Here is a 27837-nt window from a genome sequence, read left to right as displayed (position 1 = left end):
TTCTTTTACTGGAATACATGTGGCTGAATATTTACAGAGCTTAAAGGTTAAACTTGGTGTTATTGTATATTTGTGGTATTATAGAATATCACCATTCTATAATACATTCTATAATATCTCCATGTTGTGATGTAGGAGTTAACTAACAAAGCGCAGTGCGAGCCATGATCAGTGATGGAACTCTGTGATTTGTTCTCCAGGTGAAGTGCGAATGCCATCCGGTCGAACCGCCTGTCCTCACATTACCGACAACAAGGACGGCACGGTCACTGTGAAATACTCCCCGTCTGAACGAGGTCTGCACGAGATGGACATCAAATATGATGGAAACCACATCCCAGGTGAACCCTCCGAAATATATTCACTCAATATCTTTTAAAACATTCATTCATATGAGAGGACTCTGTCTCCTGAAGCAGAGGGCAGAGTATCATCAGCCGACGCTGCTCTGACCACGTTTTAACTTCAACAAAATCATAAACCATCACACTCTTACACTGTTTCTGTTACAGGAAGTCCTCTTCAGTTCTATGTCGATGCCATTAACAGCGGTCATGTGACAGCGTACGGTCCTGGTCTCAGCCACGGCACCGTGAACAGACCGGCCACCTTCACTATTGTAACTAAAGATGCTGGAGAAGGTAAGAATACTGTAACACACACAAAAATCAATGGCCCCCAGAAAGATCAAAAATAAGAGAAAGGAATAAAATAATAATGAAACAAATGACAACAGAATTTAAACAATATGAAGAATAAGAAATCAAATAAATGATGTAAATATAAACATATGCACACATACAAACATACATTATGCAGCTTTATGAGAATACCATCTTTAGAAAATGAGTCGGCACGTCAGTAGTCTGACATCAACAGGAAGTGCATCGTTTGGGGGTCTCTGGAACTCAAAAACAACTCCTCAGATGGTCCTTTATTCGCCTCCGTGCAGGTGGTCTCTCTCTGGCAGTGGAAGGTCCATCTAAAGCAGAGATCAGCTGTAAAGACAACAAAGATGGGACCTGCACCGTGTCCTACCTACCCACTGCACCTGGAGACTACAACATCATCGTCAAGTTTGATGACAAGCACATCCCTGGCAGTCCCTTCACCGCCAAGATCACCGGTAATAAAACTTTAGATAATGTTCCCCATGGATGAGTTTTAGGAGAACGTCCCCACAGTCATATCATACGCAGACATATCACTTCAATTCATTTTATTTTCAAGACACAATTTTATCGTCCTGCGAAGTCTCAAAAATCTTTTCCAGTCTGTCCTTTTTAACGGTTTTTCCAAAACCCTGACAAACTGGTCTGTTTTTTACTCGACCTACAGGTGATGACTCCATGAGGACGTCTCAGCTCAACGTTGGCACAGCAACAGATGTTTCCTTGAAGATCACCGAGACGGATCTGAGCAGTCTGACGGCGACCATCAGAGCGCCGTCCGGAAACGAGGAGCCGTGTCTGTTGAAGAGGCTTCCCAACAGACACATGGGTTAGTCTCCACTGCTCAGGCTCCATGTTTCCAGAAACAACTCTGGAAACATGAAATGTGATAATTATCCAAGATGCATCCCAGAGTTCAAAGCTAAAGCTAAAACAGATAATCAGCAATGACTTCCTGTAGCTGAAGTGTCTCTCCTGCCTGCAGGCATCTCGTTCACGCCAAAGGAGGTGGGTGAACACGTGGTGAGCGTGAAGAAGAACGGGAAACATGTTACCAACAGTCCGTTTAAGATCATGGTGGGTCAGTCGGAGATCGGCGATGCCAGCAAGGTGAAGGTTTACGGTCAGGGCCTGGTGGAGGGACACACCTTCGAGGTGGCCGAGTTCATTGTTGACACCAGGAACGCAGGTGAGATTCAGAGCTTAGTGTCAGAACAGTTAACTCACGTCCACCAGCTGCTTTGGAAATGGCAGGATTTCAGTTCTTTTATTTTGAAAAAGTGTTTAACCCCCCCCGGCTGTTGGTCTCAGGTTATGGAGGTCTCGGTCTGTCCATTGAGGGTCCCAGTAAAGTGGACATTAACTGTGAAGACGTGGAGGACGGGACCTGTAAAGTCACCTACTGTCCTACTGAACCTGGAAACTACATCATCAACATCAAGTTCGCTGACCAGCACGTACCAGGTTTCACCTGTTTCACCTCTGCTTCACCTGTGTTTCACCTGTTTCACCTGTGCTTCACCTGTGCTTCACCTGTCAGGTTGAAGTTAACTGTCAGAATATTTTTTGTCCCAACAGGAAGTCCATTCACAGTGAAGGTGTTTGGTGAGGGCCGGATGAAAGAGAGCATCACCAGGAAACGTCAGGCCCCCTCCATCGCGACTGTGGGCAGCACCTGTGACCTCAACCTCAAAATACCAGGTGAGCTGTGACATCACTGTCTCCTGAACCTGTCTGCACCTGTCCTGTCTGCTTCCTCCTCTTCACCTCCTTTTCTTTGTCCCTCGTTTCCTCCTTCCTCCCTGCTTCTCCTCCCGGTTTTAGGAAACTGGTTTCAGATGGTTTCGGCTCAGGAGCGTCTAACTCGGACGTTCACCCGCAGCAGTCACACCTACACTCGGACGGAGAGGACAGAGATCAGTAAAACTCGAGGGGGAGAGACGAAGAGGGAGGTCCGTGTGGAGGAGAGCACGCAGGTTGGAGGAGACCCTTTCAGAGACGTGTTCGGAGACTTTCTGGGACGCGAGAGTCTGAGCGGGTTCAGCGGCATGCCGGCCGGTAGCCGGCCGCCTCTGCAGGACGGTGTGTGTGGACGCGTGTGTGTGGACACGTGTGTGTGCACGTGTGTGTGTGTGGAGTTCTTCAGAGCTAATTCAGGATATTTAATCAGGTCTTCAGTGTTTCTGCATGTGTGTGAACGTTTAGACCACAAACATTTGTCTGAGTGATGAGCCGAGCCGAGCCGAGCCGAGCCGAGCCGAGCCGGGAGCTCTGGCTGCTCGGATCTGTGTGTGTGAGATCCACGGCATGGTGCATGTTCTGCAGACGTCCAGAGACTCTTCACACCATGAATCATCTGATCCATGTTCCTCTCTTTCTTCTCCTGTTCTAACCCTGCCCTGCTCCCCCCCTCCCTCCCTCCCTCCCTCCCTCTCAGGTGAGGCAGGTAACCAGGAGATGACAGCTCAGGTGACGAGTCCTGGAGGAAAGACGGAGGACGCAGAGATCATCAAAGGAGAGGACAGCACCTACAGCGTCCGCTTTATCCCCCAGGAGATGGGACCTCACACCGTTAACGTTAAATACCGGGGCCAACACGTCCCTGGGAGCCCCTTCCAGTTCACCGTGGGGCCCCTGGGAGAGGGAGGGGCACACAAGGTCCGAGCAGGAGGAACCGGACTGGACCGAGGAGTGGCAGGGATCCCAGGCAGGCTGACAACATCTCTCTTTCTTATTTCCTGTTGTTTTTCCAGCTCCTCCCTCCTCCTGCTTCTTTCCCTTCCTCGTAACATCGATGAAATTCTTCTGTTGACTCTGTTGTTGTTTACATGCAGACTCCCAGCATGATTTTTTCTTTATATATGACGAAAGCTTTTTTGTGAGTACATGTGTGATGTGTGTTCTGTGTTTCAGCTGAGTTCAGTATCTGGACCAGAGAGGCTGGAGCTGGAGGTCTTTCCATCGCTGTGGAAGGACCCAGCAAGGCTGAGATCACCTTCGAAGACAGGAAGGACGGATCGTGTGGAGTCGCCTACGTGGTCCAGGAGCCTGGTTTGTCCTCAGATTTATCGTCATTAGATTTCAGGAACACTTGGTTATTCTAGCATTTGATGTCCTTAAGCAGAGCAGGTGTCCTCTGATAGAGAGGACGGGACATTGTGATGGTGTAAACAGGTTTTATATTGTCAGTCGGCCTTTTGCTCTTACGTCTTCTCTCCAGGTGATTATGAGGTTTCCATTAAATTCAATGATGAGCACATCCCAGACTCTCCGTTCATCGTCCCCATCGCCACTCTGTCTGATGACGCTCGCCGCCTCACCATCACCAGCCTGCAGGTGAGTAAACATCGTGAGATCAGGTGAAAGAGTTTCCATAGTAAACCTCTGATGTGTCATCTGTTCTATCAGAAGGTGACATTTAGATTTTCTTAGTAGATTTATAGTTAGTGTGTGTAACTGTATGTGCTCCACTTCCTGTTCTAACTGTAGCTCTGTATATTTGACCTCTGACCTTTGTGGTGACAGATAAAACAACTGTGAAAGTTTTACACCTTCTCATGCACCACATTTACACCAAGGACCGTTTACAGGCTGGTGCACTGTTGAGACGTAACTGACTTCAGATTATTAGATTTTCATGAGGTGGAAGGACTGACTTCTCTGAAAGACCTTTATTCTGAAAGACAGAAACATGAACTAAAAACAATGAATTACTTGAATTTCATTAAAAAAAAAACTTGACTCAGTAATCTGGAGCATTTTCCTAGTGGCTGAGATATTGTTAATGTAAGATGTAAATGCAGTGGTTTTATATATTAACCCATTAAACTGTTTTATACTCACATGTGAAACGGCTTGTGTGGTTGGAAAGTGTCAGACAAACATTTATATTAACCTGCTTAATCATTTGCAGCTCACAGCAAAGCTAACGGATGAATCCCCGCTTCTCTCCTGTTTCCTCGTTCCTTATTTATCAGGAGATGGGTCTGAAAGTTGGACAAGAGGCGTCCTTTGCTGTACAGCTGAACGGAGCCAGAGGGCTGATTGATGCCAAGATCCACACACCATCAGGAGCCATCGAGGAGTGCTACATCACCGAGGTGGACAGTGGTAAGATCCAGCAGCGACCAGTGAGCGTTAAACTGTCAAAACACAGCAGTAAGAAAAAAACACAAGGTTCCACAAGGTTCAAGACTGGGTCCTCTGCCTTTAGTTTTTTATGTTACATCATCATCCCTAAGTACAATAATAATAATAATATTCATCTCTATGCAGATGATCATCCTGATGATCTGACCCTATTGGCCCAAATTTCCTTCAGGATCATACAGAGATCCTGATTACTGGAGCGAGAAACTGAACATTTCATTTATACAGCAAAAGCCACTTCAACACATTAGCACTGAGCAGCGCCGTTAGCACTGAGCAGCGCTGTTACTGCAGAGCTGCAACAGAAAATCATCAGAATCACAGGAAGTCAGAGCCCAGAGTGAGTGTTACTCGTTTTCCTTCGGTTTTTACAGATCAGCACGCCATCAGGTTCATCCCAAGGGAAAACGGCGTTCACTCTATCGATGTTCGTTTCAATGGCAGCCACGTCCCCGGCAGCCCCTTCAAGATCCGAGTGGGAGAACCGGGACAGGTCGGAGATCCTGGCATGGTGTCTGCCTTCGGACCGGGACTGGAGGGAGGAACCACAGGTACACACGAACAATAAACACCTACATTTTAAAGCCTGCAGTTATTAAATGAAGAATGTTTGAATGGGTGTTGGTCTCCTTCAGGTGTGGCTTCCGAGTTTATTGTGAACACCTGTAACGCCGGCTCAGGAGCTCTGTCTGTGACCATCGATGGACCATCCAAAGTCAAAATGGACTGTCAGGAATGTCCTGAGGGCTACGCGGTCTCCTACACACCCATGGCTCCTGGAAACTACCTGATCTCTATCAAATATGGAGGACCTCAGCACATCGTAGGAAGCCCCTTCAAGGCCAAAGTCTCCGGTGGGTCAGAGGACCATCAACACCGCACTGACATGCTGGAGTTTGGACAGCCACATAAAAGAACGAAAGCATCTCCTTTACATTGTCCATGAAATGTGCAGATGAGTAACAGGTGACAGTAAACTGGGACACAGCACGGCGGTTCTGGTTTCAGCTCACGTTTCTCTGAATCTCTCCGCAGGGCCTCGTCTGTCCGGGGGACACAGTCTGCATGAGACGTCGTCTGTTCTTGTGGAAACTGTCACCAAGTCGTCAGTGATGGGTGGGGCCTTCGCCTCTTTACCCAAATTCTCCTCCGACGCCAGTAAAGTAATCTCCAGAGGCGCCGGCCTATCAAAGGCCTTCGTTGGCCAGAAGAACACGTTCACAGTCGACTGCAGCAAAGCTGGTGAGGACACAGATTCACACACGGAGAAATGAGCTGCTTTGTTCTTTGTTTCATAAAGATGAAACCTGAGAAAATGTCACCGTGGTCTGGTGTCTCTGTTCGTGTCTCTGCAGGCACCAACATGTTGATGGTGGGTGTCCACGGGCCAAAGACGCCCTGTGAGGAAGTGTACGTCAAACACATGGGCAACAAGATGTATAACGTCACATACACCGTCAAAGAACAGGGCAGCTACATCCTCATCGTCAAATGGGGGGACGAAAACGTCCCCGGCAGCCCCTTCCACGTCACCGTCCCTTAAACCTGAACTCTTCTTCATGTCTGTCCCTGCTCTGCAGCTTCTCACCCTCCATGATGCACTGAAGACTTTCACTTGTGTTTTGGGGACAGTTTTCACACTTCATCCTATTTCCTGTGTCTCTCTGCAGCAACTCGACAGTTTGAATTCGTCTCTGGTCTCGTGTGTTAGACCACAGCTTTAGTTTCAGTTTTCATTTTGTCAGTTTGGTGTTGAAATCAGAGCTGATTGGTCTGAATGTAGCGTGCGGGGCCGGACACTGACCCGACTGATGCTCTGTGACGCGGCGTTTATCGACGTGATGCTTTGAAGCGGTGTGATGTCAGATGAGTCGGCTGGTCGATGGATTCGCTCACAGAGATGAAGTATCTGAGATGGATGTAACGTCTCGTTTGGGTTCGTTTGCTGTTGGTCTAAGTTTTGTTGTACAAAAAGTGCGTTGCCTAAAAACTGGTGTGAAGTTGCTCTTGACCTCAGCAGATAAAATCCTCACCGGCCTCGGAGGATTTGATTGGTTCAGATTCAGTTAAGTGAAGAACGAGCTTAGTGATTCAATCATTTGGATAAAACCACTTCACAGATCTTTGTATTATCAGGATCTGATCTGGATTAGTTAGTTCTTATGGTGACAGTAGGACTGTAGGACCAGGACTCTGTCTGGTCCAGCTGCAGAGACGTCGGAGGACAAACTGTGCTGTGAGTCCAAAAAACTCTTTGCTTCTGATTTTATTTATTCTCACACCTTTGTTTCCTCTTTGTATTTTCTTTGACAGAAAATGGTCTTATCTCTGAGAGGGTGAAACACGGATGTTATGATTCAGACTTTTTTTTTTTTTACCACAGGAGGAAGTGCAGCGAACGATTAAAAACACAGGTGATGTTTCAGTGACACAGTATTACAGAGTGACATTTTATAGTGATTTTGTATGTATCAGAAATGGATGAATGAAATAAATTTGAAATGTTTGATATGTTAACCTCCAACCTGGCGAGACTGTAAAGGCATAATTCAAGTTTATTCATCAGAACCAACCTTTAAGGTTCTGCTCATGTCCAGAGTCCTGAAGCGGCAGGTCCCCGGCATGTCCCCTCAAACCGTCCGATGGGCTTAAACCTTCTGTCTGTTCTGAGTTTAATGTTCCTGAAAGATTCGTCTCCATGTGATAAAGTGTCAGACAGAAGGAGGTGGATGCTTTAATGGTCCTGATCCTGGTCCTTTAGTTTCCAGGCTCAGCTTCAGGGTCCAACATGAACCAGATCTCCCTGGTTAAAGTTTAACGTTTGGTCTGTTGTGATTTGTTGTTGTCCTCAGCATTTCTCTCACAACAACAACAACCAGGAGGGAAAGAACCTCTGCTGCTCTTTAACCTGCTGCTCAGCTCGCGTTTGAAAACATGAACTCAGGTCAGAATAAAACCTGACATCCAACAGAAACTTAAGCTACAAAAACTTGATCTGGGCCAGAAGACATGAAAAGCAGCACGAGCAGCATTTCAGCGTGTGATGTGATGCTGCAGAGAGCCAGCAGGTGGCAGCAGATGCTCATAAACTGAAGCTCAGCAGCCAAATGTTCACTGAGCTTTTCAGTCTGAGAATGAGCGTGAGCGTTTCTAGGCCTTTGATGCTTCAGATAAACCTCTGAATGTGATCCAGGTGAGCTTTAATCAGCAGGATGAAGCATAAACACCTGAAGGATGAAAGCAGACGAACAGAGAGAAGAGCTGGTGGATGTGTCTCAGTGATCTCAGATCCTGGACCACAGACAAACCTCCCTCCTTCCCTGTTTCCCTCCCTCTCAGTTTTTCCTGCCTCTTCCATTTCCTCTCCTCTTTTACCCTCTTCCTTCCTTACCTCCTCCCTCACCGGGACAGATCTGTCAGTCAGAGACTTGCATCACTACAGAAACCTGCGCCTCCCTGACAGTCGTCTCTCAGCTGAGGAGCAGCTGGTTGGTCAGGTGACCGAGTCAGGTTCCATCGGGTTCAAGCTCAGGTGAAACTGCATTAGTTTGAAATGACTCTGTCTGTTTAGCAGGCGGCGGCAGCAGCAGCAGGGAAGAGACAAACTTTAAGCAGCTTTAAATCCAGATTCAGATCCATGCTGAGTAAAACCTCATCAGACCCGTTCAGCTTGACTTTTACACTCTGGGGTCCAACATCTGTCCATACAGATTGTCTCAGATGAAACCTTTGTCTGCACAGAAAATCAAAGTGTGGTGTTTCTGCTCCATCGCTGCCCGTCCCCCTTCTCCTCCTGTCCCTGTCTTCTCTTCTTTCGATTCTCTCATGTAGACTGAGAGGTCATCACCCCGGAGGTAGGCAGAACAGGAACCAGTTGTCTCTGACCATCATCTGTAAAACTGTTTCAGGACGTTGCTGCTGCTCCTTCTCCTCCAGCAGCAGCATCAGGGAGGATATTATTAGTCTGAGTGGACAGCTGTAATTAATGCCTCTGAGAGGGAGGGGGGGGGGTGACAGCAGGAGCTAAATATACTCCCTCCTGATTTAACCAGCCGGATTTCTAATCCAGGAGACAAACCCCATCCCACCCCCCAAGACCCAGCAGCATGTTTCAGGCTTTAGCTGCAAGGGGGGAGTTGTAGGTTTCAGCAGTGAGGATCACTTCCGTGTTCAAAAAGCTGCAGTTCCTCGGCTGCCGCTGGGGGCTGGCTCCAGAAGTGAGCAGTTCTCTATTTTAACCCCCATGTTAAAATAGCCAACTTTACAGCTTAAAAAAACATATTTACAGCCTGGTACATTTTTAGTTTTTGGTCTCTATTGATAGTTTCCATCTCCGTGAAAACTGGGGCGGGGGGGGTACCACAACCGTTTTAGTGTTATTTAGGCTTAATAAATTAGGGCGTGGTTACGTTGAGTGACAGTCCGTAGACAGGCACTGGCAGTTAGCTCTTTGCTAAAGCATCGGCTGGGCTAGGCGGCTACATCCAGAGGCCTTCGGCTGCCTCCAGCGGTTGACAGGAGTTGCAGTGTCCGTGTTTGTTTGCCAATGTTCGGATAGGTTTCTGTGACAGTATGGCTTGTTGTAGTGTAGACTGTACTAACCGACCGTCGAAGGAGTCTGTGCTGCAGGTTTTTCGGTAAGTAAATTTCTCACTATTTTACCTGGATGTTTGCGCTAATTAGCATGTATTAGCATATTTTGCCGCTAGCTTATGAGTTCATTGCCGATCTCTGGTCGCTGCTGATACAGATAGAGGACCGGAGCAGCTAATGTTAGGAACGCTGCTGCGGTGTGTTCCGTGCTCTCAGAGTCCGTTTATTGTGTGAATACTAGGCTACAATTTTATTTGGTCTCATTTTTCAGTTTAAAAAGTCCGACATTGCATGGACAGAGCAGCTCCGTCAGTCAGCGGCTGTTGTTGTTTGTGTGCTGCTGTAACTGTAAGTGGATAGTGGATGGAGGCAGCGGTGAAAGCCGGTAAATATTAAACATTTGAATATATTATTATTATTACTAGTAGTAGTGATAATAACGACAGTAATAATAATAAGAGCTAGTCGGGTCGGACTCAGGGACTGTCGTGTTGGATGTAGCTGCCGCTTAGCTTGTTAGCCTAGCTGATTAGCCTTAGGCTAGCTGGGTTGCTCCGAGCTAAGTGGCCGGGTTCTCGGGCGGCTGACCCCGGCTGAGTAACCTCCAAATATGGAAAGTACACTCCCACTAAAATCCAAGATGGCGCAGCTCCAATGCCCATGGTTTGGTCACAGAACCGACTCCCCGAAACCAAGGGGTGACGTAACAGGTGCTACGTCCATGTCTAATACAGTCTCTGTTTAGCTGCTCAAACATCCTGGCACAGTTTATACCAACAGCTGCTCTCAGATCAGTTCATCAAACCACAGAGGCTCTGTGATCTCAGAGGAAATTACACTGTTTACCTGATCACAGCGTCCAATCAAAGCTCGGCAGGCTCAGTCATTTACAATTACTCCATCTGAGCCTGACTCTGATTACTGATGTTAATTAGAGCAAAGTTCTCCACGATGAGAACAAAGACACTGATTAGTAACAGGCAGAGAAAAGAGACCAGGACCAGAGTCCATCAGGGGACCAGGACTGCAAAACAGGTCCAGGACTGCAATCATCAGCCAGACACAAAGGAATCAGGTACACACACACACACGCACACACACACACAGCTAAAACTGCAGCATTCATCTGTCTGTGTTTTCATTGGGTTGTAGGAAACAATTCATTGATTCATTATTGATTACAGTTTTTTTTATCTGCACTGGTTAAAGATCTGCTGGTCAAGCTAAGTGAGAATAGAGAGACAGAGAGAGAGAGAGAGAGAGAGAGACCCAGAGACTGAAGGTCATTTTAAAAGTAGAATTTAGTTTCACATTCTGTGTGTGTGTGTGTGTGTGTGTGTGTAATTGCAGAGTGTTTATAGGTGCAGCTCTGTCCTCTGGGCCTCAGTCATTACAGTCTGTCCCCTGGATATAATGGATGATGCTGTAAGTGTGTGTGTGTGTCCTTGGCCAGGTGTGCCAGGTTCGGTCCCCACAGGTGCAGTCTGTGTGTTGGTGCTGGAACCTGGGATTGTTCTTATTGTCAGAAACTTTGATGAATTCAGGTTCCCACAGTCTCACCTGAGCTGAGGTGCAGCTCAGGTGGAAGCAGCCCACAGATGCAGCACACACACACACACACCCTGTGAAGTGTGTTTGGTGGGTGGATGGATGCTGCAGCCTGCTGTAATGATACCAAGCTGATTAACCTGTTGATGCAGGCGAGTGAACAGAAAACACATCTGTCTCTGCAGCAGGTAATAGATTCTTAATGCCGTCCCGTCTGCAGAGGTGTGTGTAGGTGATCTTTCTGCTGATGACGGGTCATTAGACTCAGATCATTAGCTTCAGCTCTCAAAGAGAAAACACTGAAAAAACTACTTAGACTCCAAACAGTGAAACTACGGAGAAACAGGAACTGATCCTGGATCAGGAATCTGGAGGAGAGGTCAAGGTTTAGTTCACCCCTCAGGGTTAGAGTTCATCTGAGAGTGAACACGAGGTTACCAGCCCCGGGGTTAAGGTTAGGGTTAGTTAGTCCTCACCCTGCAAACTGACTCCAGCTGTGGAAGTTTCCATGAATTAACAGGTTATGAAAAAACCTCCCATCACGAAGCATTACAGCTGTCACAGTGATGTACTCATCTCTCTGCGCACTCCCAGCATGCATCTCTGCATCTCTCCCACTCACAGCTTTTCCATTCATCCAGAAACTTTTACTGACACTGAGAAATGAAGGCTGTTTCTAATCTGCTGAGTTTATCATTTAAAACCAGGAAAAAACAGAAGAAAGAAAACACACAAATCCACCGACGCACAAAGGATCAGTCTGTCTCCGCAGACACACACAGACTCACTGCGGCTTACTTCTCTGGATTTAAGCTGTTTTTTTTCTTTCGTAACCAGCTGAAGATCTGCAGAGTAAAAACAGCTGGATTAAAACAGCTGTTTGTCTGCAGCAGAGGAAAAACTCAACCTTCACTACAGTGACAGTGAGTGAGGTGCTCAGGTGTGTGTCTGATTCCTGCAGGCTCAGGTCAGCTGACGCAGACCGAGGAGGGACGGCAGAGGGACGGACTGACGCTGATGGTTCGTGGTGAGCGGACTTCGTGACACTTGTGGATCCTGAGACTAAACGTGATGTTCTGAGCAGCAACAGATTCGATTTCATCCCACGTCGTCCTCTGACTCGCAGCACATTAACGTCCTCAGCTGGGACCCTGCAGCAGCTCATTAATATTCATCCATCACCACGCCCCCTCACATCACTTCCTCTGCAGGAGAAAAACAGACGGAGGGAGTCATGCATAAGTTCAAATGTGACCTTCTGGATAATGAGTGACACTGTGACTCTGTGACTCTGTGTGTGTGTGTGTGTGTGTGTGGGGTGGGGTGGGGGGTGGGGGGTGTCAGAGGTGGATGCAGGGCGGGGACGGATGAAGCTGGAGGCAGATGAAGCGTCTGAAGCATCGGGGGATTTCTGACTGCAGCTGTTTGTGATTACACCTGACTGACAGATTGATGATCAGAGTTATGTAAGGCCACTGATGCTCCGTCTTTCCTCCCCAGATGCGTCTCTGTTTCTGTCCCCGTGTCTGTCCAGATGTGGCGAGCATCCCTCTGACAGCTGAGCCCGAGTTCTGCCTGCATCTCAGAGCTCATCTCAGATGGTACTGTTTCATGTCAGGGAGTTCACAGAGCAGTTAAAGTGCCGAGGCCTCTGTGGTTCATGTCACTGACTTCAGACCATGTGAGTGTGAACTGATCAGATTCACCGTTTAACCCTGGTTAACTCTGCTGGTTTGTTGTCCACGCACCAGTTTTTAGCCTCTGCAGTCAGAGAAGAGCTGATGGGGACAGACTCAGAAACAAGCTGAGCAGAGTTCCTTCAAACACACCTCGTCAACCCTTCAGGGACAGAGCAGGAGGTCTCAGGTGGGTCTGAGGGAGGGACTGACCTTCACCTGGAACAGTAAGACTGAAGTCATTTGGCCGAGTGGATGAACTCAGAGCTGCACGCGATGATTTCCCTCCTTCCTCTGACACGTTCTGATCCGTAACGTGGATTGTGACGACGTCTGATCTTCTGTGTTTTGATCCTGTCCTGATTCTGACTTTCATGATGTGTAGGAGACGTCCCCGTGTCGTGTTTGACCTCTGACCTTTAATGAGAACAGTCCAGTGTTCCAGTGCTCCTGCACCTGACGGCCGCTGCTTCGTTCACACTCATCTGTCATATGCTAATAACACTTTCAGGATTATGAAGCTGTTTTTGAACATCAGCGTAATGAAGTTCTCTCCTCAGTGTTTGTGTTGATGGGTAAAAGATTCACAGGGGGAAACTAACACCACTGAACCACCACTTTAGGGCCAATTAAGACGAGTGCAGTGTGTCTCTGAGTGTTCTCAGGTCCACAGGGGACTGAAAGACGCCTCATCCACACTCCCACCAGCTGCTTTATTTAGTGAAGTGAGACGATAACTGAGGGGGAGACACGCTGACACTCACTGAAACACAAAGACCCACAAACTCTCAGAGAGCACGACTCAGGCACCATGGAGCGTGTTTCCTTCCTGATGAGGACGAGTGTGTGTGTGTGTGTGTGTGTGTGTGTGTGTGTGTGTGTTCAGAGTGTGTATTCTGACGTGTTCTGTGTCCTCAGCTAACCGTTAGCAGCAGGTGCGAAACCATAGAAACAATGGAAATAACAGATCAAGCAGCAAACCAGAGCTGATCATGTGACCCTGCAGCTGTAACGTTCATGTTGCAGGTCGAGATCGTCTCTGAAGACAGAACATGATGTCCTCGTTACAATGGACGCTCCTCATTATCACTCTGACCCCCCCCCCACCACACACACCAACGGCGAGGACTGAGTGTGTCTGGCAGCAGGGAATTGAGGGTACGCCCCCTCCTGCACGGCCTGATGGGAAGGAAGGAACAGCTCGGTCTAATGGAAACCAATTATCTGACCATCAGAGCTAAAGCTGCAGCCCCGAGGTGGCACCAAGGTGAGTGTGTGTGTGAGTGTGTGTGAGTGTGCAGTTTGATGTGGAACAGGTAAAATGCTTTGTTGTTGTTGTTGTTGTCGTCTCAGCCTGAGCTCAGGATCAGACTCTGACCTGTGTCAGCTCACACATCCAATCTGCTCCACAGAAAACTGCATCATGTTGATTCACTACAGACCTTGGAACTGGAGTGTGTGTGTGTGTGTGTGTGTGTGTGTGTGTGTGTGTGTGTGTGTGTGTGTGTGTGTGTGTGAGGAGTTTCCAGGGACAGCCTCATTTTTCGTCCCTGGCTGTGGCTCGTTGGCGAGGGAATGATCCCTTCGTCCCCTCCTCCATCCTTCAGCCCGCAGACAGACTCAGCGGAGGAGTCGGACTTCCTGTCTCTCCATCATCCTTCGGTCATTACTCCTCTCTTCATCATCCCGCTCCAGCTCTCTGCTATCACTGCTCCTCGTCCAATGAAAGTCTCCGTCGCTCGTCTTCAGAGGCTGATGGACAGAAGCAGAGGGAAGATCATGAACTCACGCGTGTTTGTGTTCACTCGTTCATATTTCAGGACAGCACTGCCTGACCTTTGACCCCTCACTGACACACCTGAGCTGTTTCCATTTGTTACACGTTGATCACATGTTGTTATCTCCTTTACTTCTAGTATCTGGTCTGCAACACACCTGGACATCAGCCCCTGGACTGAGCGCGTGCAGATGAATAACAGAACACTGAGGTCACGACCCCCTGCCGGACTCACTGATTGGATCAGGAAAAAGCCTGCTGCACACAACACACACACACACACACACACACACACACTCCTCCTTCTGTGTGTGTCTGTGATCTCAGTATGAAATGAGTGTGTGGCGTTCAGGAGCCTGATCAACCTGCACAGCAGCTAAACAGCCAGATATTAAAGTGTGAACCATTTTGCTAGAATCAAACAGCAAAGCCTGCTGGGTAGTACCTGTAATCCTGTAATACCATGGCTGAACAAAGAGAGAGAGCTGATCCTCACACACACACACACACACACACTATAACTCAGTGTAGGCCAGGGGACAGTTTGACTGGTCTGTTTGTCTTCTCCCAGTGAGACTGGAGAAGGTTAGAACTCACAGACAGAAATCCACTGTCCCACCTGTGGGACTTTGGCCTTGGTGGTCCTTCAGGTGTCTCTTGGTCTGTACTGGACTGGTCTTCACACAACCTGGACAAATTCTTCACTGTCTGAAAGGTCTGAGTCTCCCGCTTTGTTCTGTCGAGCAGTTTAGGATCCACATGCAGCTGCTGGGACACAGAACTGGTTCAGACTGGATGGACCTGATGGACCTGATGGATCTGATGGATCTGCACATCAGCTCATTACCTGTGGCACAGTCCCTCAGTGATCTGCTGAGACAGACAGAGGGACACAGACTCAGTTTCAGTGTAAGACCTCCGTCTGTCTCAGCTGCTGCCTCCGTCTCATCAGCCAGAGTCTCCCACTAACACCAATTACCCTTCAGCCTGTGGGTCTGTCTCTCTGCCCCCTGTCCCCCTGAGACAGACAGGATTTGATTAGTCACATTATCTTACAACACACACACACACACACACACACACACATCAATCTTACAGTGAACGAGAGCTGGTGTTTACCATCTCCTTCAGCCTTCGGCCATGATGGATTTAGTGCTGATGGAAGAGGAAAGGCTCCAAAATTCATTACACGCACACACACACGCACACACACACGCACACACACACACACACGCACACACACACACACACACACACTGACCCAGTTAACTTGATCCAAACTGTAAATTGTGGAAAAGCATCACTTTCAATAGGACAAGAACCAAAGATGTTGAAACTCAGTAAATCAAACCCAGTAAAACCAGTGTGTGTGTCCTGTGAGGGGGTGTGTCCACGCCGTGGGATCCTCGTCCTCCAGCTCAGCTCGTCCTCTGTAAAGTGCTGACTTTGCTCTGAACATCATCTGAAGCTGTTATGACTGATAATGTGACTGAAACTGATCTGAAAGCTGAAGCTGCATCAACGTTTCTCTGCTGCTGTCATTACCTGCAGTCTGACTCCCCCCTCCCTGCAGCCTGACTCCCCCCTCCCTGCAGTCTGACTCCCCCCTCCCTGCAGTCTGACTCCCCCCTCCCTGCAGTCTGACTCCCCCCTCCCTGCAGCCTGACTCCCCCCTCCCTGCAGTCTGACTCCCCCCTCCCCGCAGCCTGTCTTCCCCGTCCCCGCAGCCGGACTCCCCCCTCCCTGCAGTCTGACTCCCCCCTCCCTGCAGTCTGACTCCCCCCTCCCCGCAGCCTGACTTCCCCGTCCCCGCAGCCGGACTCCCCCCTCCCTGCAGTCTGACTCCCCCCTCCCTGCAGTCTGACTCCCCCCTCCCTGCAGTCTGACTCCCCCGTCCCCGCAGCCGGACTCCCCCCTCCCTGCAGTCTGACTCCCCCCTCCCCGCAGCCTGACTCCCCCCTCCCCGCAGCCGGACTCCCCCCTCCCTGCAGCCTGACTCCCCCCTCCCCGCAGCCGGACTCCCCCCTCCCTGCAGCGTGACTCCCCCCTCCCTGCAGCCGGACTCCCCCCTCCCTGCAGCGTGACCCCCCCCTCCCTGCAGCGTGACCCCCCCCTCCCTGCAGGCTGACTCCCCCCTCCCTGCAGCGTGACCCCCCCCACCTGTCAGCTCAGCTGGAAGCTCAGGATTTATTCATTTTTCTCACCACAGACTCACAGAATCACCATTTCTCTCCGGGTGTCGCCGCCCTGCCAACCCCGCAGTAATAAATGACTTTGGTCCTGCTCCAGGATTCACTCAGAGGGTGGGGGGTGTGGGCAGGGGTGGGGGGGTCGATGCTGTTAGAGCTGCACGCTGCCCTGTGGTGCGGCCGGATCAAACACGCATCAGTCAAACACCTGCAGAGTAACAGCCAATCAGAGAACACAAACATCCATCTGTCAGTGTCAGCCAGTCGGCTCTAATCTAACTGTCACTATGACAACGGGGCAGGTGAGCGTCCACAGAGCAGACTCCAAACCCTGAACCATGAAGCTGTTTTTAAAATGACTCATCATTTCACTTTCACTCAGCTTTGTTTTCTGTGTGTTCAGATCACGGAGGCAACGTCACACGGATCACACGGATCCCACGGATCCCACGGATCCCACGGATCCCACGGATCCCACGGATCACACGGATCCCACGGATCCCACGGATCCCACGGATCCCACGGATCCCACGGATCACACGGATCCCACGGATCACACGGATCCCACGGATCACATGGATCACACGGATCCCACGGATCCCACGGATCACATGGATCCCACGGATCACACGGATCCCACGGATCCCATGGATCCCACGGATCGCATGGATCCCACGGACGGGAAAATTACACGAAACACTGAAAATAAAAAACACGAACAGGAAAGTTCCAGGTTTCTGTGAACGTCACTCAGACGTCCTGTTTCCTGTTTCCATCTTTTACTTTTACTTTTTTAAGTTTGAAGTTAACTTCTTCTGTGGTTTTTGTGGTTTTTGTGTTTTTGTGTCGTCTCTGTCAGGACTGAGGAAGTCCCTGTCCCGCTCTGACCTGATCCATTTCGACAGTGCTGACGACGTCCTCTGGAGGCGTGTCCTTCCCCAGACAGGTCGACATTCAGGAGCTCTGCTGGGACCACGAGGCCCCGAGCAGCCTGCAGACGTGGCTGCTGGTCTCTGCAGCTGATGGAAACAAATAAGACGATCACAAAGACACGGGACGTGAGTCGGTTTAATTCACCTGAACCTTTGAGCTGCGTCAGAGCATCAGGACTCTGTAACTCACACTTGATGCAAATGATCCATCATCTTATTCACAAATCTAGAACAAGCTGCTTCAGTCAAATAAGGCTGAGGAGGGAAAACGTGATGTTCACATGAATGTGAGCGTTCACGGTTCAGAGGACATTTTATTTACATCGGAGCGTAAAGACGCAGCGTTTGTTGCCTGCAGTGCTGAAGAACAGAGGATGTTTCTATACTTAGAGCTCTCACATGAGCAGCCCCAGGACATTTCTCCTATTAACCGTCAGAGCGGCTGCATGAAGACGCACAGAGACAGAGGACGTGCTTCTGAAAACCACGACGCAGAAAAGATCTAATCCTCTGACTGTAAACGATGGAGGCGAAGGCCTCTGATGTTCAGTGAACACAAACACAAACGAGTGAAAGTCTGCAGCGGCACGTCTCACTCGTCTTATATAAGACGAGTCTTCGCTCAGGGCTTCTGTTTGTCTCCTCTGATCCAGGGTCAGTCAGATCCTCACAGGAACCTCCGTCCTCAAGTCTTGATCCACAGTGAGAGAGACATCTGGGACTCGTCATGGACTCTGTCCAGTTTCTCAGCAGCGTCTATGTGACCTGATGTCAGTTTGTCTCTATGGACCACGGAGACGTTTCCTCAGCATCTCTGAGTCTCCTGGTTGTGGTTTAATGATCAGATGAGAGACAGCAGGACTTGTCTTCAGTGTGCCGTCCACCAGCAGAGAGGGGGTCCAGGCTGCTCCCTGGCTGTGGTGAATCAGCTCTGACTGATATGAGTGGAGCTGTCGCAGTGCTGCTGCACAGAGGCCCGGAGAGGAGACAACACCAGCGGCGTCCCAGGGACACACTGAGTCTGCAGCCTGTCACTGCAGCAGGGACAGCAGATTAATGCTGTGACCTTTGCAGCAGCACCGCTGATTTCCAGCATATTTATGATCATTAGCTCCTGTCTCCTGCAGCCATGTCCCTCCTGCTCCAGGAGACAACAGGACAGGGGACGAAATACGAGCCGGAGTCACGGAACTGCTGAGCGAGGACGGGAGGCATCATCACCCAGACGGAGACAAGGCAAAGTTTCAGTGTGGACAAATGACAGAACCATCATCAGGTAGTCAGAGACGCTGTGTGCTGCTGCTGCTTCTGTAACCATGGCGACTGTACTGATGCTGCAGACTGCCTTAAGTCTTTAAGGACCCCTGGAACCTTTTCAGGACCTTCACAGCCTCCACGAATACCTCTGAGACGTCCTCAAAGACCATGGAATCCTCACTGAGGACCCCCGGACCGTCCTCAGGACACAGTTTTACGAGGTTCGGTCGAACAGTGTCAACCAGCATCAGCTGTTTGTTCAAGACTTTGATCCAAATACACACAACTCAACAGGAAATGACACACAAAACAACACACACGGTCAGTAACAGTGAAAACAGGACTGATCAGAGGGACGAAGACGATTCACTCTGTGTGTGTGTGTGAGACAGACAGTGTAATTCAGAGGGAGAGACATTGGTACAGTCCCGGCTCTCTAACTTAATTAGGTCAGTCTCTTTTAATTACTTCAGTCCACAGAGCAAATTAAACCTCCGTCCTCCTTCTTCTCTCTGTCTCCCAGCATGCATTTCTGCTGTCCTCCCCCTGTCACAGTATTGACGTGTGTTTCTTTTAATGTCTCCATTACAGTTTTACTGCCACGTTAAAGGCCTCGGGGGTGAGAGGTGAGGACGGACTGGACCTCAGTTCCACCTTTACTGAGTCCTCACAATGAGACCTCTGATCTCATCTGCTTCAGATGGACGTGGAGACAAAACGGACAAAACAGGTCAAACACAGGAGAAACTGAGGAGAGAAGAGAGAGAACGAGTGGACGCAGAGGACAGACATGAAAAGCTTTGGACAACGCAGAGGTGCTTTCGTTCCAGACCGGGTCCTGGATCCAGCTCTGTCCTCTCAGGCAGAAAGACAATGAGAGGACTTCCTGAACTGTCCCTTTAATGAACACCACTGTAAATGATCCTTTCATGAAAACAGAATGAGAGCACAGAGTTCAGACGAGATTAGTTTGTGAAGCTTGACTGAACCTGAATCCTTCAACATCATTAAGATTAGTTTCCCAGAGACGGAAGAAATGGATTCATTAAAAAGCAGTGATGTAAAATTACTCTGAGAAGCGAACGGGGACAGTTAGAGACCGAGGAAATGAAAGTGACAGAGGAAAATCTATTTGTCTCTTTGATTCTCAGATGAGTCTCAGTTCAACATCAGACTTTCATCATCTATGAAGGAACGGGAGGGAGGACGGACACTGCGTGAGCTGAGAGGGACAGGTGTCCCACAGGAAGTTCTTCTAATTTGGCTGCTGAGCCACATGATCAACATCTGCTGTGACACAGCTCATGGAGGACAGGACACTGTCAAACCTGATCCCACAAACCTGATGGACACCTCTGATGGACACCTCTGATGACCATCCTGCAGAACTCCATTCAGAATCCTGCTCTTTTAAGCTTCCTTCAGTATCACAGTGATCCAGTGAGAGCTGATCACAGCACCCAGACTGTGTTTGTCCCGATGGGAGACGTGTTTTTGACGTCAGGCTTTCTGATGAGCTCAGTGTCTGCTGGAGCTCGTATCGGCCGCTCTGACCTCTGACCTCTGACCTCTGAAACTCTCCTGTTGTTTAAAAACACAGAGTGAAGCTCGCTGGAAAACAGCAGCATCTGAAGGTGGAGGAGGACATACTGGAAAGATGTCTCAGGACCAGCACGTCTTTTAAATATCATTCCTCCGAGCAGCGAGGGAGGGAGGGAGAGGAAGAGTCACCTGCAGTGCATCTTTCATTACCTTCCTCCAGCCTGTCTCCTTTAACCTGAGACGTCCTCTGACTCTGTCTCACTGTGTCCTCTCTTTCCTGTAAAACCTGTCAACAGCTGCACGGCTGGATAGAAAACATCCGCCTGATCGTTGTCCAGGTTCAAATTTAGAAGAAGCAGAGGTCAGCGACAGAAACAGCTGAGTGAGAGGCTGAAATAATGTGTTCATATTTATCTGACTGCGTGTTTACAGCTGGAATCATCTGTCACAGGTTTGAGTCTGACCTCCAACCATCACACACACATTCATGCTGTCTGCAGTTAAACTTCAGCGGAGGAGAGTGAGAGGTCGCCGCTTTCCTCTCCATCATCCTGCAACCAATGTCATCAGTCACAGAGGAGGAGGAGGAAGTAAAGGAGGAGAGGAGGAAGGAGAGAGGGGGTGAAACTGAAATCAATACTGTGGCTGCAGGTTTCACTTCATTCCAAAACAACACGCATGAATTCTTCCCCATTTCCAGCTCATATTGCCTTTCTGCACGCCTGCTCCTGCAAATCCCCCGGTGTCTGTCCCCGGCACTGAGACGGGGACCGAGCTCCGTCACGTCGCTCAGACAGGAGATGGACTTTCACTCAGCCTTCCTGCAGCAGGGAAACCATTTTCCTCTTTTTGGTGAAGCCGAGGCTTTGAAGCTGCAGCGAGGACGAGCTCGGCGGGCCTGCAGGAAAGAGAAGCGAGCTGCGACTCGTGACCAGCTGCTCTGACTCACGGAGGCCCGTCAGCTGATTGTCCCTCAGGGATGATTCACCGTCACACTCGTCTGTCTTTGATCAGCAGGAAGACAACGATGAGGAACCTCTCCGGCCTCTGAACGGCTACACTACGCTTCAGCTGCTGCTTTTACCAACCTGGTTTTCCAGGTGTGACCCTCGTCCTGAACATTTACAGATCAAACGCTCCCTCCTCCTCACTCAGCAGATCCTGTCCCCACCCGGGCCACAGGGTGGGGACAGGATCTGAAATGAAAAGCCAGCAGAGTCCGAGAGCATGAAGTGAAATGTGACTTTGTCTCAGAGAGGAGTCGATCGCTGCTGAAAGAAACACTCATTATTCCTAATCAGGTCACTTTCAGCAGGACGATGACGCTTTAACCAATCTGTCCCCTTGTCTGTCCACTGCTTGGACACAGAGACATCATTATCTCCATCGTCCTGTCAGGATCTTCATCAGAGAACGATGAACAAACCTCCATCTTCACCTCCAATAGGCCGAGCGTCCCTTTGCCTCCTCGTCCCGCTCACAGTGTCTCCGCTTCTTGCTGGACAGTGATGCGTCTCATCTCATCATCGTCTCATTGGCTGACAGCTCAGCTGCTGCTCATCATCCTTAAACATTCGGGGTATTTACAGTCGGGGACGGGACAGACTGCACACCTGACCCCCCCTGTCCCTCTCTCTGTCCCTCCTGCTGTGATTTACATCTTCACCTTCTGCTCTCGCTCTGAAGACGAATAGAAAACAGCTGCGTCTGAAATGTCTTCTTTAGGTTTCACAGCTGCCTGAGGACAAACTCAGTGAGTCTGAACATTTCTCTGTTTTCTGCCAACTGAAGTCCAGATGAGAGACGACGTCTGAACGTCCAAACACCTGCTTTCATTTCCATGTTCAATCTGCGCGTCACCTGAGTGGGAGCCTCAGAAATCAGAACCCACATGTTTATTCATGCATCACGTGTGCTGAGCAGACACAGACCTGCTGTGAGACTTTGCTAAAATAAAGTCAGAGATGATCAGCGCACAAAGTGAACACAACGTCATCAACAAACCGTGATGCTTCTAACAGTTTATCAGGAAACTGGGTTTTTACGTCTGTGAACTCACGAACCTGAAGCTTTTCTCTCCTTCAGCTGTGAAAATGTGAAACTGTTCAAACCCTGAACTCGTGTCCTTCAGCCCAACTACCTCATTTCACTCCCATCCTCCCCGTCCTCCTCCTCTTTTACTCTCCTCTTTATCACTCCATCCATCAACTAAATCAGCGCTTTACAGCCGCTTCAACACCCAGTCACTCTGCAGATCTCTGCCCCGGCCCTGCAGAGGAAACGAGCCTTTTCTTCCACCTGCTCGTTCATCCTCTGCTTTTTTCTCTTTCTTTTTCTCTTTCTTGTCTCATTATCATAATCCTGCCAGCAGCAGTGAAGCAGAGGGAACACGGAGGAAACACGGAGGAAACACGGAGGGAACACGGAGGAAACACGGAGGGAACACGGAGGAAACACGGAGGGAACACGGAGGGAACACGGAGGAAACACGGAGGAAACACGGAGGGAACACGGAGGGAACACGGAGGAAACACGGAGGGAACACGGAGGAAACACGGAGGGAACACGGAGGGAACACAGAGGAAACACGGAGGGAACACGGAGGGAACACGGAGGGAACACAGAGGAAACACGGAGGGAGGACAGTGAAACAAAGCACAATTATTGTCAGTGTAAAGTGATCATCAGGAGAAAACTGGTTGCCGTGGTGACGCCGCTCCTCCCGCGGTTCTTGGGCAGTTCACAGTTTGTAAAAACAAGGAAATCAATAACACCATATTACTGTGTGTGTGTCTGTGTGTGTGTGTCTGTGTGTCTTCATCCTCCACTTCAGTTTCCTTCAGTGTTTCAGCTTCTGCCGTGTGTTTTTATTTCATAGATGTGGAGCCAGTTTAATCCCATGGTTTGATGTGAAATTGTGATCAGGTTGCACAGGTAACTCACCTGGGTTGGAGTCTGGTCTGGGCCCTGGTCTCTGGGCCCTGGTCTCTGTCCACTGTCACCAGTTGTCCTTTAAAGTCACGCAGGTAAACTCCTTCAGGTCAAAACTGAATTGTCTTCTGTGTCTCAGACTGAGACAAACTGCTGCGTTCATCATTTACATTTGTCTTCCTCCCACAGAGACAAGCAGAAGAGGAGGAGACGGATGAGGACGCAGTAATGTCTCCCAGTAACAGAATACTAATGTCTGACTCCTCTTCTCTTCTACAGCTTCAGGTTCTTCATGCGTTCACATCGAAACACCTGAGACACAGATTTTCCTTCACCTGTGAGGAGTGCAGTCACACTGACTGATGGAGTCCACAGCAGAAACCTGGGAGGCAGAACAGGTGGAAACAAAGGAATGAGAAGCAAAACCGCAAATCGCCAAGTTTAAAAGCTCCATGCAGCCCACACGCAGCCCACACGCAGCCGACACGCAGCCCACACGCAGCCCACACGCAGCCCACACGCAGCCGACCACTGAGGCCGTGAGGCTGAGGAGATGAGTCCAAACGCCTGAAGCTAAAGCTGCAGCAGGTGTGAGGAGCGAGTCAACGCTTGTGAGTTTGGTGAGTGAGTCTAGTTGTGAACATAAACATATGATTCAAGCTCTGACACACAAACAAGTGTCAACATGATCCAGTTTTTCTAATGGCTCTAATTTTCCAGAGGGAAATTCTGTAGCAGTCGTTTGTTGACACAGACTCACCTCGTGTGTGTGTGTGTGTGTGTGTGTGTGTGCGTGTGTGTGTTAAAGATAACACTCTGCAGCAGCTCTGAAGGTAAATCTCATCCATAATTCATCCTGACGTCTGTAATTATGCTGTTGTGGTAATGTAATAAAAAATAAATTATGTAGCTGGTTCCAGTGGGTTTTAATAATTCACACAACAAAAGCAGAGGCAGGGCCATCACTGGTGCATTGTGGGTAGTGAGGCTGAGAAATTAAATTTGATTGAGCTGATTTCCTTCAGTCCAAATCAAACAGTTTTACAACAGAACAGGAGAAACGCCAGCTGCTGTCAGAGCAGTCACAGCTGTGTGAATTTAAACCACGCTCTTATTTTATAAGACTCATTTAATCCATCACGAACTTCCTGCTTCACTTCACGTTGTTTTACTGTAAAGCTGCTGACGTACCTACAGAAACACGGCTTCACGTCCGTCTGCACAAACCTCAGCTCTTCAGTCTCATCATCAAACATTACTCAGCTGTTCTCTGTTTGATGATCTGTCTCTGTCCTGGTTTCCTGTTGGACACCAGCAACTGAACCTTTGTCCATTCCAGTGTCCTGAAGTTTAACTTTATTCACTGAAGGTTATCGTGGTCCAGGAAGTCCAGGATCAGGACTTCCAGACCAGAACACGCTGGTGTCTTTGTCCATCTTCACTCTCCTCTGGTGTTTGGTGGATGAAGGACAGGTGTCTGATGATGAGCAGGAGACGCACACACTTCCTGTTTGTGTTCGGAAACCTCTGGAGGCCTTTTTCTGATTCTCTGATGATTCTCCTCTTTCTTCTCTTCTTTCTTCAGTCCATCCGCCTGCAGCCACACTGATCCTCCGCCCAGTTCTCCCAGTCCTATTTTTTATCCTGCTGGCCTTCTTCTTCTTCTTCTGATGACCACATTAGAAAACAGTCTTTCTTCTGCAGAGAGAGGGGAGGTGCAGAGACTATAAATAGGAAGTGGAGAATAAAGCCTTAGTGATTCTGAGGCCCCTGGGAGGGGGAGCGTGATGGGGGAGGGGCGAGAGGACGACAGAGGGAGGGGGAGAATTTTCTGAACTGCACAAGAAATAAACAAAATCCAGGAATGTGAAGGACAGGTGAGTCAGGTGAGCTGCAGGTGTCCTGACAGGATGTGGAGGGGAAATATCAGGTGTCCCTCAGACTGGACACTGAGCACGTCTCCAAATCTTCACATTAAAGGTCCTGCGTCCTCTACGGAACAGGCAGGCTTTTAATGTGAAAAAACCATTAGGAAGTGTTGTTGATGGACACTGGACACTGAGCTGACACTCGCTCTGTCACTTCCTGTTCCTTCAGATTCTCTCTCAGCTTCTTCCATCGAGACCTTTCAGCCTGTGCGTCTGCAGACGAACCGATCGTCGGCCATCTTTGCTGTTTCCTCTGCAGCTGCAGGAAGCACCTGTCCAGGTAACTCAGCCTCACAGAGACGTCACCTTCAGTGACAGGTAAGTTTGTTTGTTGTTTGACGTGTGTGTTTGTTTTGTTCCACTTCCTGATCCGGGCGTGTTCCTCTGAACACCTGCACACAGGTAAACAGTCTGCAGCTCCAGGGTTTGTGGACGTCCTGCTTTTATTACAACTGGACGAAAGCATCTGCTAAGTGAGTGCGATGTTATCTGTGGACCAATCAGACGACAGCTCAGGTGGCGTGCTCAGTCAGAGGAGGAAACATGTTCTGTTCCCAAAACAAATCAACAGCAACAACAACAAACACATCAGTGCCACGTTTCCTCCTTTTGTTCTTTAATATGTTCCAGCCTCTGTGCTGACACACACACACACACACACACACTCTGCTGCACAGCTTCACATCAGGACCGTGTGTATCAGAAACCATGGCAACACTGATCATTACCACCCAGCTGCTGTGAATCAAACTGTCTCTGTCCTGTTGTTGCTGTCCCACCTGTCAGTGTGTTACCAAGGTAACCTCCTCACAACCACCCCACACGGACGAACGGAGAAAAATCCTGAGCAGCCACCTTATACTTCCCTAGCAACCACCTAGCAACCACAGGGAAATGGACTTAGCATCCACCTGTTGAAATCCTGAAGTGGGTATTATGGGATGCCTGTGGACTGGCAGGTGAAAGAGGCCACTGATTTCCTGTTGGTGTGCACAGAGACGTGAAACAGTAGAGCTGTCCATCCATGTGTCAGCCTGTCCATTCATGGATGGACAGGTAGAGCTGTCCATTCCATGTCTCAGGTCACAGATTCTGTGTCTGTTTGTTGGACTGTTGTCCAGTTTCCTGCAGCTCAGCAACATTGTGAATCAAATTAAAAGATCTCAGCAGGAACTGGATAATGAGCTCAGTCCCAGCATGACCAGTGACAGCAAACAGGCCAGAACCAGCAGGTACGAGTGACAGGTGGACCGCTGCAGGTGGACCTCAGGGTGACTGGTCTGAGGTCAGGAGAGAGGACAACACAGGAAACAACACAGGAAACAACAGGCTGACAGAGACTCTCCACGTCTCCACGTCTCTTGAATGTCCTCACAGTTTCTCAGAGTCCAGGTGACTCCTCCAGATTCCTTCCTTTGATCAGAACATGTCCATCCAGACCTGAACCAGGTGCTGTGAGAGAATCAGTGTCATGATGCTGGAGTCGCTGCAGGTGGATGCTGAAGTGACAGGATGTCTCTGAGTTTAGCTTCTGTCCTCTGTCCCCGAGGCCTCGGATCCCGACAGGAAGTCAGTTTAACCACCTCTGTGACCGATTCAGCACGAAGGCTTAGTTTGTTTTCCTGTCGCTGCTGTGAGTGATGAGGATGATCAGAGAGAAGATCAGCCAATCAGAGCCCGAGGAGCTCACAGGTAAGCTGTCAGTGTGAAACACCTGCAGCAGGAATCACGTCACTCTTAATCTGTTTGTGTGAAGTTTGGATTTTCTGAGATGAGAGGAGGGGACACACATGTGGACTGTCTATGATGATGAACATGATTGGACCAAGCTACACCAGGTCTGTTCCAGACTGGGTCAGTCCAACCTGAAGGTCCGTCTGTGGGCTCAGCGTCTCCGTCCAGGATCTCACCAAGCTGAGCGGCCTCTCGTCAGCTGCTGCTGTCGTTTGTCACCTTCCATCGCTCGAGCTTCACTGCTGCTACACTTCGGCTTCGCCCAAATTTCTGAAATTAAATTTGGGGATTAAAGGAGGAAATAGGATTATGATTATTTCACAGAGAGAAATCCTCCTCGACTCGACTGTCAATCAGAGCAGGAAGACAAAAGACAAAGCGACAGAGAGGCAACGTGACCGGGACGGAGAGAGACTGAGCCTGAGCTGAGAGGAAAACCACAGAAGAAGAAGAAGCAGTTGTGTTTCAGAGCTGGATTTTATTGTTGCTGTCACTGAGATCTTCCCTTCATCCCTGGATGTGTTGAGCTAACGTACCTGAGCTAACGTACCTGAGCTAACGTACCTGAGCTAACGTACCTGAGTGCAGGTTCCTGTTCCTGAACATGGTGACACGAGGATGTGAATGTGAGCTGAAACCTTGAGTTGCATGTTCAGCTGTAAATAAATAAAGGCTCAGGTCGGCTGGAGTCCATCAGTGCCACAGCGTCTTCGTCTCCGTCTCTGACTGCTGCTCATCACTCTGCGTCTTCCCACTCATCAAACCGTCACGCCGCCTTTCACGGGCCCACGTAGGACGTGAATCTGATCCTAACCTCCTCCTCTGTCGTCAGAGGTGTGTGTTCATTAACCAGCAGCAGCTGCTTTGCCCTGACACCTTCTTTCTACACTAAATATAGAGAAGAAGAAAA

The 27837-nt window shown here is 49.3% G+C and overlaps 1 protein-coding gene across 6 annotated transcripts in view; it reads left to right on the top strand.

Moving 5' to 3' along the window:
- Positions 1-7310, top strand: part of flncb (filamin C, gamma b (actin binding protein 280)) — a 33560-nt gene extending 26250 nt beyond the window's left edge. For 4 of the 6 annotated variants that reach the window (XM_041029868.1, XM_041029867.1, XM_041029866.1 and 1 more), the window contains 16 exons: positions 201-341; positions 513-641; positions 953-1126; positions 1339-1500; positions 1657-1860; positions 1983-2135; positions 2250-2372; positions 2496-2753; positions 3109-3378; positions 3585-3722; positions 3892-4007; positions 4649-4781; positions 5195-5371; positions 5456-5674; positions 5856-6062; positions 6176-7309. In XM_041029868.1, the coding sequence (XP_040885802.1) occupies positions 201-341; positions 513-641; positions 953-1126; positions 1339-1500; positions 1657-1860; positions 1983-2135; positions 2250-2372; positions 2496-2753; positions 3109-3378; positions 3585-3722; positions 3892-4007; positions 4649-4781; positions 5195-5371; positions 5456-5674; positions 5856-6062; positions 6176-6363 (2792 nt within the window). In that variant the 3' untranslated portion in view covers positions 6364-7309. Of the gene's footprint in view, positions 1-200; positions 342-512; positions 642-952; positions 1127-1338; positions 1501-1656; positions 1861-1982; positions 2136-2249; positions 2373-2495; positions 2754-3108; positions 3379-3584; positions 3723-3891; positions 4008-4648; positions 4782-5194; positions 5372-5455; positions 5675-5855; positions 6063-6175 lie in introns of all 6 variants that reach the window. The other 2 variants (XM_041029865.1, XM_041029869.1) reach the window with 2 other exon arrangements.
- Positions 7311-27837: the final 20527 nt, after the last annotated feature.

Source organism: Toxotes jaculatrix, chromosome 22 (assembly GCF_017976425.1).
Source record: "Toxotes jaculatrix isolate fToxJac2 chromosome 22, fToxJac2.pri, whole genome shotgun sequence".
Lineage (NCBI taxonomy): Eukaryota > Metazoa > Chordata > Actinopteri > Toxotidae > Toxotes > Toxotes jaculatrix.
The sequence above is the reverse complement of the archived record's forward strand: the minus strand, read 5'-3'. Positions and strand labels throughout refer to the sequence as shown.